General features: G+C 42.4%; 2 protein-coding genes across 23 annotated transcripts in view; one reads left to right on the top strand and one right to left on the bottom strand.

The window, feature by feature from the left end:
- LOC136440051 (rRNA methyltransferase 2, mitochondrial-like) overlaps window positions 1-14,028 on the bottom strand; it is a 217,257-nt gene that overhangs the window by 41,060 nt on the left and 162,169 nt on the right. The window lies entirely within an intron of this gene.
- Window positions 1-14,028, top strand: part of LOC136440027 (tenascin-X-like) — an 89,524-nt gene that overhangs the window by 2,368 nt on the left and 73,128 nt on the right. For 21 of the 22 annotated variants that reach the window (XM_066435782.1, XM_066435777.1, XM_066435787.1 and 18 more), the window contains exons 2-5: window positions 7,403-7,547; window positions 11,274-11,471; window positions 12,221-12,499; window positions 13,318-13,734. In XM_066435782.1, the coding sequence (XP_066291879.1) occupies window positions 7,457-7,547; window positions 11,274-11,471; window positions 12,221-12,499; window positions 13,318-13,734 (985 nt within the window). In that variant the 5' untranslated portion in view covers window positions 7,403-7,456. Of the gene's footprint in view, window positions 1-3,318; window positions 3,599-7,402; window positions 7,548-11,273; window positions 11,472-12,220; window positions 12,500-13,317; window positions 13,735-14,028 lie in introns of those variants that run through there. The other variant, XM_066435771.1, reaches the window with a different exon arrangement.

Genomic DNA, 14,028 nt, shown 5'->3' with positions numbered 1-14,028 from the left:
AACTGTTGACAACAGTGCAAGTGTTAATATCATTGCTATACAGAACAATTGCATTTATGTACATCAAATCAGCAATACTAAAGCATTTTTTAGTCAAATTAGAATCGACAGAGGTCGAAAATATCATTGATTACTAAAACTGACACATGATAACGTGCATAGCTTACAAATCGTCACAATATTGGTCTGAAGATAATATCATTCTTGAGAACTCTAGCATCCACCAAGACGTCGCCATGTGTGAAATCTCTCTGCTTAAACTTTAAATTGTTAAGCCACTTAAAAAGGAAACGGTTCCTTATAGAGGCGCTTCCTGTGTAGACTTGGCACCATTCCTAAGACTCGACACGGGAGAACATTCGTCATACTCAACCCAGGAGGGCGGGAAAAGACGCATTGACACGGAAACTGTATAGCTTGGGTCGGAGAACGTTTGTTGGGTCTTCTGGGCCGACCCCTAACGTTGTAATCTTGCTGGGGCCCTGGTTATGCAATGCTCACATTTGAGCGGAGCCCGGCTGGGTAGCTTGCGGAAACGAAAAATGCAATATAAAATACAACGAAACACACAAAATGTGATAAATTACTCCTTATCGTAAATGATGCATATTTCTGGTAGGCACTTTTGTCCCTTGTTTTCTCAATCATTTCAAGAATGTGACCCTAGCGCTATAAGGGACTGTCCTGTCCTGGGAGGTTTAGGGTGTGTGTGTGAAACATGGGGAGCTGTAGATTAAGGTCAAAGGTACATTCAGTTGTAGAAGAAACGAAGCAGATTGCCATGGGAAAAAACGACAAAAGAAAAATAACGCTTGACTGTAAAAAACGCCCCCTCCCTTTCGCTTATACATACGCATATAACATAACATAACTTTATTGCACAACAATTGTACAAGGTACAAAGTATGGCATTCACTGGTACATAGATCATAGATAACATTCATAAAGGCTAATCAGTCTATCTTATACAATATGATGTAGTAGTATGGGATGACAATGGGATTTTACAATCATTGGAGGAGTTTCTAATGTCTAGACATTATTTGATATACTTCCCAATGTATACCATGCATGGGTTGTCGCATGTCATTATGTACTTAGATTTGCTATTCAAGTCCATTGAGATAAATCCTGGTAAATCCGACGAGAGCATTGAGTATAGTGAATTATGTATATCAAAACATTTGGGACATACAATCAAAAAGTGATATTCGTAACTACCTCTGGACAAAATGGGCAAACCCTCTGGTCAATAGGAAGTTTTTGAAATCTCCCCGTTTCTATGATTAATCTATGACAGCCAATTCTGAGTTTTGTGATTGCCCTACGTACGTCAAGGCTCTTGATGTTTGAAAGGTAATTTTCTTGCTTATAATTCTTGTTTAAGGTAGAAAGAAAGGAAAGTTTGGAATTGTTTACACGTGTACTATCCTTCTTTATTCGCCTTCTTCTGGTTCAATGTCAACTTTAATAGTACGAGATATCAGCAGAAGAACAGGCACATGGGTTGGCCACAGAAGCGTAATCAAGCTTCCTATCTTAATATATGGCAATCATGTAAGAAAGAAGCTGTCAAAAGTCACCTACCTGAGTTTTAGTCCATGAAAAACATGCATTGGTAGGCCTGTCAGGCCTCCAAAGTTTCAATCTAGAGCATAATTTCAACTTTCTAATCGGCAAAACCCCTACGAATCCGGCCCTGTTTACAAAAATTGACCTTTGACCTCCTTCTCTACCTGATTATCACACAAAAACACCAAACTTCTACTGCCTACAGACACCACAAACATGCATGAAAGTCTGATTTTTCAACACAATTAGAAGGAAGAAACCCTTACCTGTAACATCCAGCTCAGAAATACCAACATATCCTAGAAAAAAAACCTCTACAGCTACTTTTACCAAGGGTACCAAACCTATTTCCACGGGCTATAAAAGTTGGCCTTCTGCGCCTGCGCGGATTACTGGAGTGTCGCCGGTTAGTTCATTCGTCTCTTCACCTCCTTGTCGATAATCAAGTTAAACCTACTTATCCTTGTTGCCATGGTGACGATGCGGAGAGGGCTTTCTTTTGATCCTCACATCGCCTCGTCAAATCTGACCTTTGAGAATCTGGGATTGCATTTCAGCCCAGAAAGATAGGGTATATATAACACGACTTTCAAGTGGCAGACGACACTGAGTGAATATGTGGTATCTAAAGCTCTAAAGTTAGACATGCGACAGTTAACGTTCCAGGCATTACAGTTGTCAACTAATGTGTTTTCTTTTGCCAGTCGTTGTGCAGTAATTGTACTGCCTAATAAATTTTGCGTGAAAAGGGTAGTCAAGGCATGTAACAGCTTGGTTTGATGCGATATGATAGATATACAATTGTTTTATAGCTGTGATCTATATCTAGATGTCATATCTTGCAGGTATATAGTAGTTTTCTAGTGTAGCGGCGTAAGTCGACAATAGCACACTGTCCAAGCCAATGTAGTTCCTCTGTCCAGAGTTGTTGAATTTCTTAGAAACATAACTACTTTTTGTATCAATTGAATCCATTTTTAATGGTGTCAGACGAGCCTTTCCGTTTGTAGTGCTGCACTTTGAATTTACTTTATCGATATTCGAATTCTTTCATCGACAGTTCCCAAATAACCAAGATCAATGTGTTAATTACCCGCCCCGTACGTCATCGATTCATTAGAGGTGCTAATCCCGGGCTTTGATGTGATGTGATTGATTGACAGGGTTACTGGCGATGGCGGAAAGTCCCTTACGTCCAAATACACGGTGAAATGCACTTTTCTATGGAGGATGGCCAATTTGTTCTCATCATTAATACCTCCGCTTAACTTTTTCTCTGCGTCATTCCTATTGATTGATGCAATTCTGCACTTCATTATCGCACAGTCCACAAAATACAGCTATAATGCAGTAATAGAAATTAATATGTCACGGTTTCCTTTCATAACTTTCAATGAATTATTTTTATGATTAATTGAGAATGTGAGACAAATTAGATTTATGACTGGTGTTGCAGATGTGACCGTGACTTTATGGAGGTCACCGATGACTGTTATAATCATTGGCGCGGCCATTTTATCCCGTCCGGACTCCGCATGCTTGTGAGTCCGTCGTCTTGTCCCGAAATATCGTGTGGCCGCCGTGGTATGACGGATGCGCCCTTGTCCAGGCTAAATATAACGTACGACCCCTCCCATTGCAACTTTAGGGGGTGGCAGCTGTCCTCCCCTTTCCACAATTAGGTTGGGTTAACCGATTTCTTGGTACAGCTTTTCTACGACACCATCCCTCCCCTCCCCTTTCTCTCCACGTGGGCTATTCTGTTGTGTACATGGGAGATATCTTCTTACATATTCGGCGTATGGAGGAACGTCCTACCCTAGTCCGCATCGGCCGGTCGCCATACTGTATGGCCCCAAGCGTCCCTCTGTTTTCTTAGAGAGATGTCAGAAGGAAAATCTAACCCCCCGGAGGTATACCGCCTTACCCGTACCGCTCAGTGTGCACTTTTTCTTTGCATTTGTCATCTTCGTCGCCGAGGTTAGCTTTTCCTTTTGACCTTTGGAATTTCCCGACCCACCCAAAGGTAAGGATACTGCGTCACAAGCATGCTAATTAAGTCTGACAGAACATCGTGTTGCCTTTGGGGGGAAAGTTGTGCTTCAGTGTAGCGTTATTAATCACTTCTGATGCCGGCAAGAATTATCATTAATCTGATAAGCAACAGCTGGTTTCATACAGCTGAGACGGGCGTATATGCAGTATATCATATATGATGGGAATGGGGGAGGGCACTTTGACCGTCATATATGGATACGGTTCAATGGTTTTGTTGTTTATAATATTTGACATTGCACTACCAAATCTCTATACCATTTCCGTCGTATGATAATATTTGCTATTTTAGACATGAAAAATAAATGTTTTTACACATGACGTTACTTGGCAACCTTCGACTAAGTTACGAAATTGTGCGTCTATTTTTGTCTAGAGTCGCGCATGTTTTTCTCTTGAATGTGGGGACGAACAGATGGGTTGGTGTGATCCCGTGGAAGGTCTGGATAGAACCCCAGACTCCGCCAGTTGTGCCCCGTCCATCACGAGAGAAAGCCCGGTCCCAGCATGGAACACTGGCGGCACGTCGATGATAAACAATAACAAATTTCCAATGGGTAGTGTCAGCCTTTTTTTTGGGGTACCAATCAAGTGAATCTTGAAGAGATTGGCCCAATATTACCCAAAATTTGTTCGGTAAATCCTTCCTCCATAATAATAAGTTTAAGTTTATTGCAAGTTCTTGCCCGTAGGCTACTTGCAAGTACATGTAACATGGAAGGACGGACAGACAATGGCTAACAATATAGCATGTGACTATAGTCTAAATACTAACACTGAATTCTATTTCATTTTATTTGGCTTTGACTTCTTTTTCCGAGACAGCTATAATGATAAAAACTACCTCGGCAGTTAGTCACACTTTGGCTTCAAGCTGAAAAGGCGATGATGAAATCGCTCTGCGCGGAGTGATAAATTAAACATCGCATCTCATTTTGCATGCAAAAAAGTAGTATAACAAATAAAAGTCAAAGCATTCTCTTCACCCCCCATAGTGCCTCGTTAAATATATGATTCCCAGTAGACCCATAACTGCGTAAAGTTTATGTGATGTTTCTTCTGATTATCACTCACTAAATTGCTAACACTCAAATACATACTCGTTGACTAGACTTCGAAATGTACTCATTATTTTTTCTGAATCAAAATAACTTGGTAATTCAAAGTAATAAGACGGTTAGACATCCAGGTTATGAAATATTCAATATAAAAGTTACTCAAGCAAAAGGATAACTTTTGAAACGTACGTTCAGACTTTTCCAATAGTATCCGTTATCTATCTTCTCTAAAATCCTGAAGCCTATTTTATGGTTTCAGAGACGTTCATTTTCTTCAGAATCTATTGTCTGTCCTCCGTTCTGACATACAGACTTGTCTATTGTAGTTGCCAATACTACACGTCTCTTATGTCTGGAAATGACGTTGACGCGACCCACACCCTTTCCCCATGGGATTTACATTGGCAAGTCTTTCTCGTGATCTTAGCAATTATGGTAAGAGTCAGTATGGTTGTATGTACGGCAGACTGTGCAATAAATCAACAACGGTCAATCAAATATCGACAGGGTGAGGGACCTTCCATAGACATATCACAGTAGGATCGCCCTTTTACAGATATTGCTGTAGGCCCTTATCTGGATACTGCAAATACAGAAATGTTCGCGGTGGTTTTATGTTCATGTTTTTTTGCGGTGAACTCTTTACCGCGAACTTAAAACCACCGCGGAAAGCCGTTCCATTATGTGACTGTAGCGCTACTATTGTTTCAAACCATGGCGAACTCAAAAGCACTCCATTTTCTCCCTACCGCGAAATAAAATCCCCGCAAACATTTCCGCATTTACAGTATGTAGCCGGATTTTGCATGACAACTTACTTCACAGACTTTCACTTATGTCACTGAAGAGAAATATTGTACGCGGAAATACGACTGTGTGAAGTAGCATTCTGAACGCGTTTCCTTCTTATTAAAATACACCAGTGTTCGTGGGTGGCAGTTTTCTTTATTACCATTTTATCTTGTAGTTGCATAATATAGATTTATGATATACCGATATTACATATGGCCTTTATCTGACTTGCGATTGATGAGTCACATTGATTGCATTATATTCGGTTCTTATGATAAATTTGTAGAAATCTTCTTATGACAGTTGACATTCTAAGCTATATATAATAATAACAATAATAACTTTATTGCAAGTTCATGCCCGAAGGCTAATTGCAGACAAACAAGTACATGGGAATACATAGGAATCAAAAATAGTTATCTAGACTACTGTCAAAGTTCTAAGTTAACTAAGGTTGACTATGGTTGGGTTTGACTTCTTTTTTGAAGGCAGTGGAAAATGAAGAGACCCACGTTTTTCATCGTAAGTGGGTAAGCCTGTAGACTCTGAAACCCTGCAATATTCTCCGTTCGTACTGCAATCGCCCAACAGCTGTTTATTATTAGACCATCGGCAGGCTATGGCATTGTACTTCAACTCGGAATTAAGCCATCTGCAACCCTGATCAGATCTGCAACTGACAAATGTAGCCCAGACACCAAGCATAGGAGAGTTCGGTCCACCCCAGACACTAACTCTCTAATTTGCGAAACTAACCCATACAGGGCAAACCTTATATGTATTGGATGTCAAGTTGTCACTTTGAACTAGAACTTGCAACCTTTCTGGACCGTTCATTCAGACCCTTGTAGTGCCAAGTGGCACATAGGGCAGCTGTTTCAGTAGCAGAGGCACCTCCTCGAACACGGGACCCCCAATTTTAGTCATTTTACGGTCCCTTCCGAAAGACGGTACAGCCCCAACCAAGATGTCCAGACCCCGGGACTTGAACCGGAGTCTCCAAATGATTGAAAACAGGAACCCACCCGTGAGACCACCGGGACATCCCTCTTTCTTAACTATTGTCTGGAAAAGTACAAATTAGAAGTTTAAAAGTAGTTATGATTGATGGTTAAGACATTTTCAACCCTTTGACAGTATAGGATGGATAATCTCCCTGTATAGACAATTTATTGCTATGCAATGCCAGACATGTATACATGAGTTAGATACCACAATGTTGCCTACAGCCGGTTCCATGTAATGCGCACGTGCACATATAATAGTGTCTCTCATCAAGAGTGGTCGGTCTAGTCTAGTCTAGTCTAGTCTAGTCTAGTCTAGTCTAGTCTAGTCTAGTCTAGTCTAGTCTAGTCTAGTCTAGTCTGTCTTCCATGATCTATTGTCCAGGGAGTGATTTATCCTTGGTCTAGTGTTTTGCTTTTTGATAGACCAGACTACCAGGAAACGCCCACCACTTGAAACCACCCAAAACTAGTTCCCGATGAGTCAGACCCCAAAACGAGCGGGAAAACTCTGACTTGTAGACTTGTAATTGGCAGACACGCCTTTTGAAAGGAGGGGATACACCACCGCTAGATAGGGGTGGTGGGTAGTGTCCGTGGATACCAACAGCTTCAAACAAGTGCATTAACCATGTAACCTAATTGCAAGTAGTCAAGCATGTATACATGTTGTTAAATCATGTTATAGACTCAGTAGTTTCGAGATTGAGAGAGTCTTCTCTAATCATAGCGCCCCCTCCCCAGTTGACAGTGATACCCCTTGCGCTGTCTGCTCCCTTGATTGGTCGTGCTGTGACCTTGTCTCGAGTGCCGCAGCACATGTTATAAACCCATGTGGAGCCATAGGAGTAAACCTGTGACCTGGTAAATCTTACATGACAGGAGAGCACAGCTTATATTTCCAACTTTCTCTAATTCCAGACAGACTGTGACCTAGAGAACCCCGAAAGGGAACGACGCAAATTATAGACCAAGATGGCGGAGGAAGCGCCAGGATTCCGCCAACCGATCAAGAGCATAGCGGTCATCAAGGGGAAACCAGCCAAGTTTGAAGCCATAGTGACAGGTACAGTGAGCCATTTGACCTACCTTTTACCTTATTTGGGTGGCATGCGCACTGCGGCTTTTTGCAGCCGTAATGTAATTATAATACCCTTATATTGTCGTCTGATGTTTGTGGCTTTGACGACTTTTATGGTCTTTGATATGTTATGATGCTATGGAAAGGGGATAGGCTACGGTGTATGAATTGATCAATAATTATTGTATAACGTTCCCTACTGTCTACTTTTGTTAAAGACACGACACATTTTAAGAGTTTATAGACTATTGTTAGTAACATAGTATTGGTACTTGTGTGGCCATCACTTTGGTACAGACATGTCTTTGTGTTAGAAGATAGTAATCAATTTAACACGCGAGGGTGTGGACCAGTGGTGACTGTGACGCGTCTATAATATAGGACACAACACTAAGTCGATACAGGCGACTTTAATAATCTTGCAAATGATAATTCGGGAGTACGGGAGATGGATCTGAAAACATTATCTCTCAGTCTGTCCACACATTTAATGTCACTATCAGTTGTAAACCTGGCAGCCACATGTAGTAGGGTGGGCCGATTTATTTTCGTACTGCGAACTGGGCTCTCGGCCTCATGAGTCACACGTGTCTACTTTTAATGTTAGCTTGAAGTCGGCACATGCAGACGTGTTTGCCCGATCTTCTAGGTAGAAGAGACAGTCCAGTTTGTTCCTGAATTGTTTGCATGTCAGAGTGTCAAACAGAGAGATGTTGGTGGCAACAAGGTCATGATGTTCTCGGACCATCTGTGGGGATAGACCAGTAACGCCCACATTGGGATTGCTAGACGGCCCCCTTCTTTGATCCTCCCTCAGAGTGAATATCTGAACGGTCCCCATACACTTTCGCTACTGTTATAATAATAATAATAATAATATCAGGTGTATTTGCAGCCAGTGCCACAGGCAGGTACCCAATGTGTAGGGTAATGAGGCTGTTAAACGTGTTCGAGGCACCTCCTCGAGCACGGGACCCCCGTTTTACGTCCCTCCCGGAAGACGATTTCGTGGAAAGCTTCGTGAGGCTACAGCAATCCGGACGTCCTTGGTTGGTCCCCCATCCAAGCACTGTCCGGACCGCGCGTTGCTTAACTTCCGAGATCGAGGGATCGGGTGTATCCAACGCGCCACGCGGCCGTAGCTAACTATGTCTTCTGAAACTGTTGCGTTATACAAATGTTTTGTTTTGAGATGCTATCCATGATTTAGTGGGTTTCTCTGCACCGTAGTGAATGAGTTATGAACGTTCCCTTACAACTGGCGCTGGGATGGGTCAGCCAGGGTTAAGTGTTTGCAGTGCCGGCTTGTTGGGCGGGGTGTCGCCATGGAAACACATGTCCCACGCGTCAGTCAGGGCAAATTCTCTACATGAACCAGAGGGGATGGTCCCTCACGTCTTGCCTCTTTTCGTGACGTCTCGGCGTTGCCATGGTAACTATTACGTCATGTGCGAACTTCTGCTGGCCAACAGGAAAACCCTTACGGCAAGAAAGCTTCCGGAAATCTTTGCATTGCATTTGGTTTTGAGCTTGGGAGGTCTACGCCATCGGCAGTTGCTTCTTTCCTTCAAACACTAACTGACAGGGAGCTGTCAACGAATACACCTTATAAATTTTGGCCAATGGAAAATATTACCGTTGGCGCATCGAATGAATTATGTCGTCATTGTTAAAGGCAACCAAAGCAACATTAGGGACCAAAAATGGAAATAAAAAAATGCTGAAATCTTTATTGTAGTGACATTTACTAACACTGTCTAGCACATTTGTGTAATAACTTCATACTTTGAGCATTTTAAAACCGTGCAAAAACATGCCATGCGATGATTTCCCTAGTTTCGCGAGCCTACAAAAACCCCGGCGACGATTTTCAGTTGAGTTCTCACATTACAACGAAGTCATATTTTTGCATCATGGACGTCGCTATACATTGCTGGATAGTGTTGTTTGAACTAATCATGTATAGAAATGACTTAATAACTTGTCTTTAAAAATCCGATTTTCGCGCCCTAATATTGCTTGGGTTGCCTTTAAAGTTAAACGGCGATGTCTTCATGATTTCGTCAGCTGCAATCGCACAATCTAGAGGTTGAATAACTACACGGTGTCAAATGAAGAATTTGATAAAGTCAGCTGCCATGACCCTTGACACGACCTTGATATAAATAGCTAATCTGGCATAACCTTGAAACAACATCAATAAGGAAATGAGACCTAATTATAGCTGCAGCAACAAACATTGTTATTATTTACTGCTAGCTTGTTTGTTTGCTTGTTTACAAAGAAAAAAACGTTGCTAGATCGCCAGTTTGGTTTCATTTTCCGAATAAGGCTTTAGCGGTCTCTATTGGCATTAGATGGACTAAAACATGTTGTAAGTCAATGACTTCCGGGCAGGAACATGTAACGTCAAACCGTGAAGACATACCACTGCCTCCTCCACTTGTGGTGTGCGTGTTACGCCATTAAAATGACCGAAGGCCACCGATCCTCCTGCTAATGACATTCTACACCTCGGTATGTAACCTCGGGATGCGAGGAAGGATACACGGATATGTCCTGTGCACCAACCACTGCAAATCTCAAAAGGGGCAATGGTGTTGAGACAGGATAAAGATGATTTTCCAAATTTCCTGATGGCGTATATTGTATATGGAGCTAGTAGAGTTCATTTCGAGTCACCGCGCTGGGTTTTAGGTTACATGTGTAATATTTTCGAAATATTCAAAGTAAATTCGAAATCTTTATTAATATTTAGAAAATTTTATGAAAAAAATCAACATCCTGGTGTACGATGTTTTAAAAATCTTTATTATCCTTTTGCAAAATTTCGAAGGTAGTGTGGTTATGTGGAAAGTTACTAGACGGATTCTGCACCTAGCTATATGTACACTGCATGACACAAAGTCGTACTGTGTAATGATAAACAGGGCTGTCCCACTTACGAAGATGCGAAATGTTCAATTTAAATATAGTTGCAACCACACGCTACGTTGGGATTTTGCTAAATGGGATTCGGGGGAACCACCATTCAGCAGGACTCCTTGCGACCCTCTTCATATCTGCAGATGACTATCAGTGCAACTGAAACGGGACGGTCCAGTCATCTGATATATCTAATTTTAACTAACTCCGAATAGGACAAAGTCTTCTTCACAAGTTCTTAAAATCTAACAGTTTAGAACTGCATCTTAATCTTCGGAATGTGTGCTTCATTAAAGAAAACAAATACATTGCAATATGTTTTTCCTCAGTTCAATAGAACATGTTTAGAACATGTTAATACATGTTAATGAAGCTCATCTTTAGAACATGTTAATACATGTTAATGTAGATCTACGAAAAACACGTATAACTAGAGTTAAGTATTTGTGCTACATATACTTCAGGTTTGCTATGTTAGTTTAGCAATTACAGGGTCTTTATATAAATATGACTTGGCATTGAATTTTTCTTTTTATTTGAGTTGAATGTGTGATAGTTGTGTGCCAGTTTGTTAAAAATAGAGAGAACACTAGCGACCCCAAAAAACACCCCTCGCAATGAAAATGTATGGCTACCCTGCGACGTCACAAAATCAAGATGGCGGCCACCACACATGCCAACGGATCCAACAATGGTTTTGCTACCCAAACCTGTAATTTGATGAATCCCTGAAATGTTATCATTGATATATATATATGTTCTGATATATGACTGATATATTTGCAGGCACCCCAGAACCAGACGTATCATGGTACGTAAACGGACAGGAGGTGGCTCCCACAGACAAAACTCAAATCTCGCGAGAAGAGGGCGGGCGCGCGAGTCTCGTGCTGACGTCAGTGACCGACGATGGCGGGAATATTGCCTGCACGGCAAGAAACTCTGCTGGCACGGCCTCGAGCACTGCCAAGCTCGTTGTCAGAGGTACAGTTTGTTTTGCACCTTACTAATACATCCTTATTATCTTCGCCGAGAACTCGGTGAAGATTATGTTTTCGGTTACTACAGCTGTTGGGTGGGTCTATATGTATGTCAAGAGTATAACTTGAGAAACCTTTGATGGATCTTTATGTTTTTCGGTAGGCGTGTAGTGGTTGTGCAAAGGAAGGTCAAGTTCAGAAATGGTTCACCTGGCGTTATCCAACAGTACTGCAGTGGACTTTGAATTTTTGTGTGTTTGTATGTAGGCAAAAAAAGTGACGGAAACGTTGATGGATCTTCATGATTTTTGGTAGGTGAGTAGCGAGTGTGAGAACGGGGGTCAAGTTTAAAAATGGTTCCCCTGGCATTTTTCGTCGGTACTGCAGCGGGCTTTGTGTGTATGTGTATTTGTAACCATTAGAACATGCGAAAAATATCTTTGACCCTTTGCCGGGACCGAGGGTGGTGCGGAATACACCGTGTTGTATTTTATTTATGTCATACCGGTATACCCAGCCGAAAAAAACACTCATTCCAATGCGAAATGCGCCAGACGTTGAGAGTCTTGTGTCCTCGAACAAAATGTAGCAACAAGTCTTGTGTATACTCGAGGAAGGACTCGTTTTCTGTCTTTACATTGCCTTTTTTCTATCAACCACGGCATTGTAAGCAACCGACTTTACGCTTTTTATGTGAAGAATTTATAATGTACTTAACCGTTTTTTTTTGCTTTACTCTATCTCTCCCACTAGAACCGCCTGACTTCGTCCAGAGACTGAAGAGCCAGCGGGTGAAAGAAGGGTCCCGCGTGGAAATGGTGGTGAGGTTCAAGGGCACACCCATGCCCAAGATCAGGTGGTACCGGGAGAGGGCGGAGCTTCAGAGCACGGAGGATTTCAGGATCGTGACGGAAGGCGACACCAGTCGGCTCGTCATAGAGGAGGTTTATGAGGATGACTCCGGGAAGTTCAGCGCGACGGCTACGAACGTGGTGGGGAGAGTCATTTCTGCTGCCCATCTCATGGTGACAGGTATGTTTACGCTCATTCGTATATGGATGTTTGTTGACCACAGTGGGGTCGTGTGGCGCAACGGCAGAGCGTTCGGCTCAGAACCAAGAGGTCCCGAGTTCAAATCCTGTCATGTCACCGATCTTGTGCCCTTGGGAAAAGCACTTTACACGACTTTCCTCACTCCACCCAAGTGTAAATGGGTACCTGACATCGGTTGGGGAAGGTCGTATTGAGGTCACCTGGTGGCGCCGAATGGCAGCCGCCCAGACCCTTGCGACAAATCCACTAAATGTGGATAGATTAGGTATATGTCGTGTATTATGTGAAACATGAAACCCTGCATCAATTCAGCGCTAGAAAGGCTGTCATTGCGGGTAATTTCTGACAGATAAAAACCATTATTAATTTATATGACAAGTAACATGTACAGATGCTTCTAGGCTATGAAACAGAGAATTAACTTGGCACAAAAAGTTATAAACACCCTATGTCCCTATTGATATATGGATGAATGAATGAAATATATTTCTCGACAATTTTACATGGCACAATGTATGGCAATAATGACAAAGCAATCATTATTATAATGCTAGTCTATTCTAAATGTATGACTACAAGAATATGGACGTAAATGGCGTATTGACATAATATACGTTAAAAGTTTCTGTCTGTTACATTACATTCTCATTTGTGTACAGCGCTACATATAGATATATTGGCCCAAGTACGTAGATATGGAGTCGTGGGCATGACATAAGTATATGACGGCCCTAGATCCCTAACTTACGTCTAGAGCTGAATTGTTAAAATATAAACTGGTCTCAACTTTTCCTCAGATACGACTCCTCCTGCGACTCCAACAGGACGCCTGAGTACACCAGGCAAGCTGACGCCGGGAGCGTCCCCGGGACTCGCGCCCTCCCCCGCCGGAGCGGCCGCTCCAGTGACTCCGATAACAGGAGCACCGGTGCCCAAGGACGCAACAGTCGTGAAGCCTCTCGCGGTCAAGCCTGCAGATGAAGCGGCCCCTGTTGCTGTTAAAGCGGGAGAAAAAAGACCCGCAGAAGCGAAGGTTGGAGAAATACCGGCTGCCAAAAAGGTGGCGTCAAAGGAGGAAGAACAGAAACCTGTTCCGATGGAAGTGGACCAAGCGGGCGGACAAGCCGCAGGGAAAGCCGGGATACCTAGGGTTGCAGGGGACGGCCAAGAAGAAGTCAGGCCTGCCGCCGAGGGTACGGAAAAAGAAGCTAAAGGTGGGAATTTTATTCGCTCTTTGTGAACTTTTGTCTGTTTATATTTTCGTAAACTATTGTGTGTTCTTTACTTATTTTCTTCCTCTAGCATGTAAGTAAATGTAGGGAAATACATACAGTACCGTAGCCAGCCGTATACATAGGGGCAGCATATACGTTCAACATATACATATACGCATGTATATACAGCACCAAAAAGCAAAATGCTGGAGTTAGTCACTTCCAGTACTAGTGGCCCGTCAAGTATTTCAGTTGGAAGTACAGTGGTAGCTTTAGAGGGCAGTAAATTTAAAG

This window comes from Branchiostoma lanceolatum, chromosome 8, assembly GCF_035083965.1.
Source record: "Branchiostoma lanceolatum isolate klBraLanc5 chromosome 8, klBraLanc5.hap2, whole genome shotgun sequence".
NCBI lineage: Eukaryota > Metazoa > Chordata > Leptocardii > Amphioxiformes > Branchiostomatidae > Branchiostoma > Branchiostoma lanceolatum.
The sequence above is the reverse complement of the archived record's forward strand: the minus strand, read 5'-3'. Positions and strand labels throughout refer to the sequence as shown.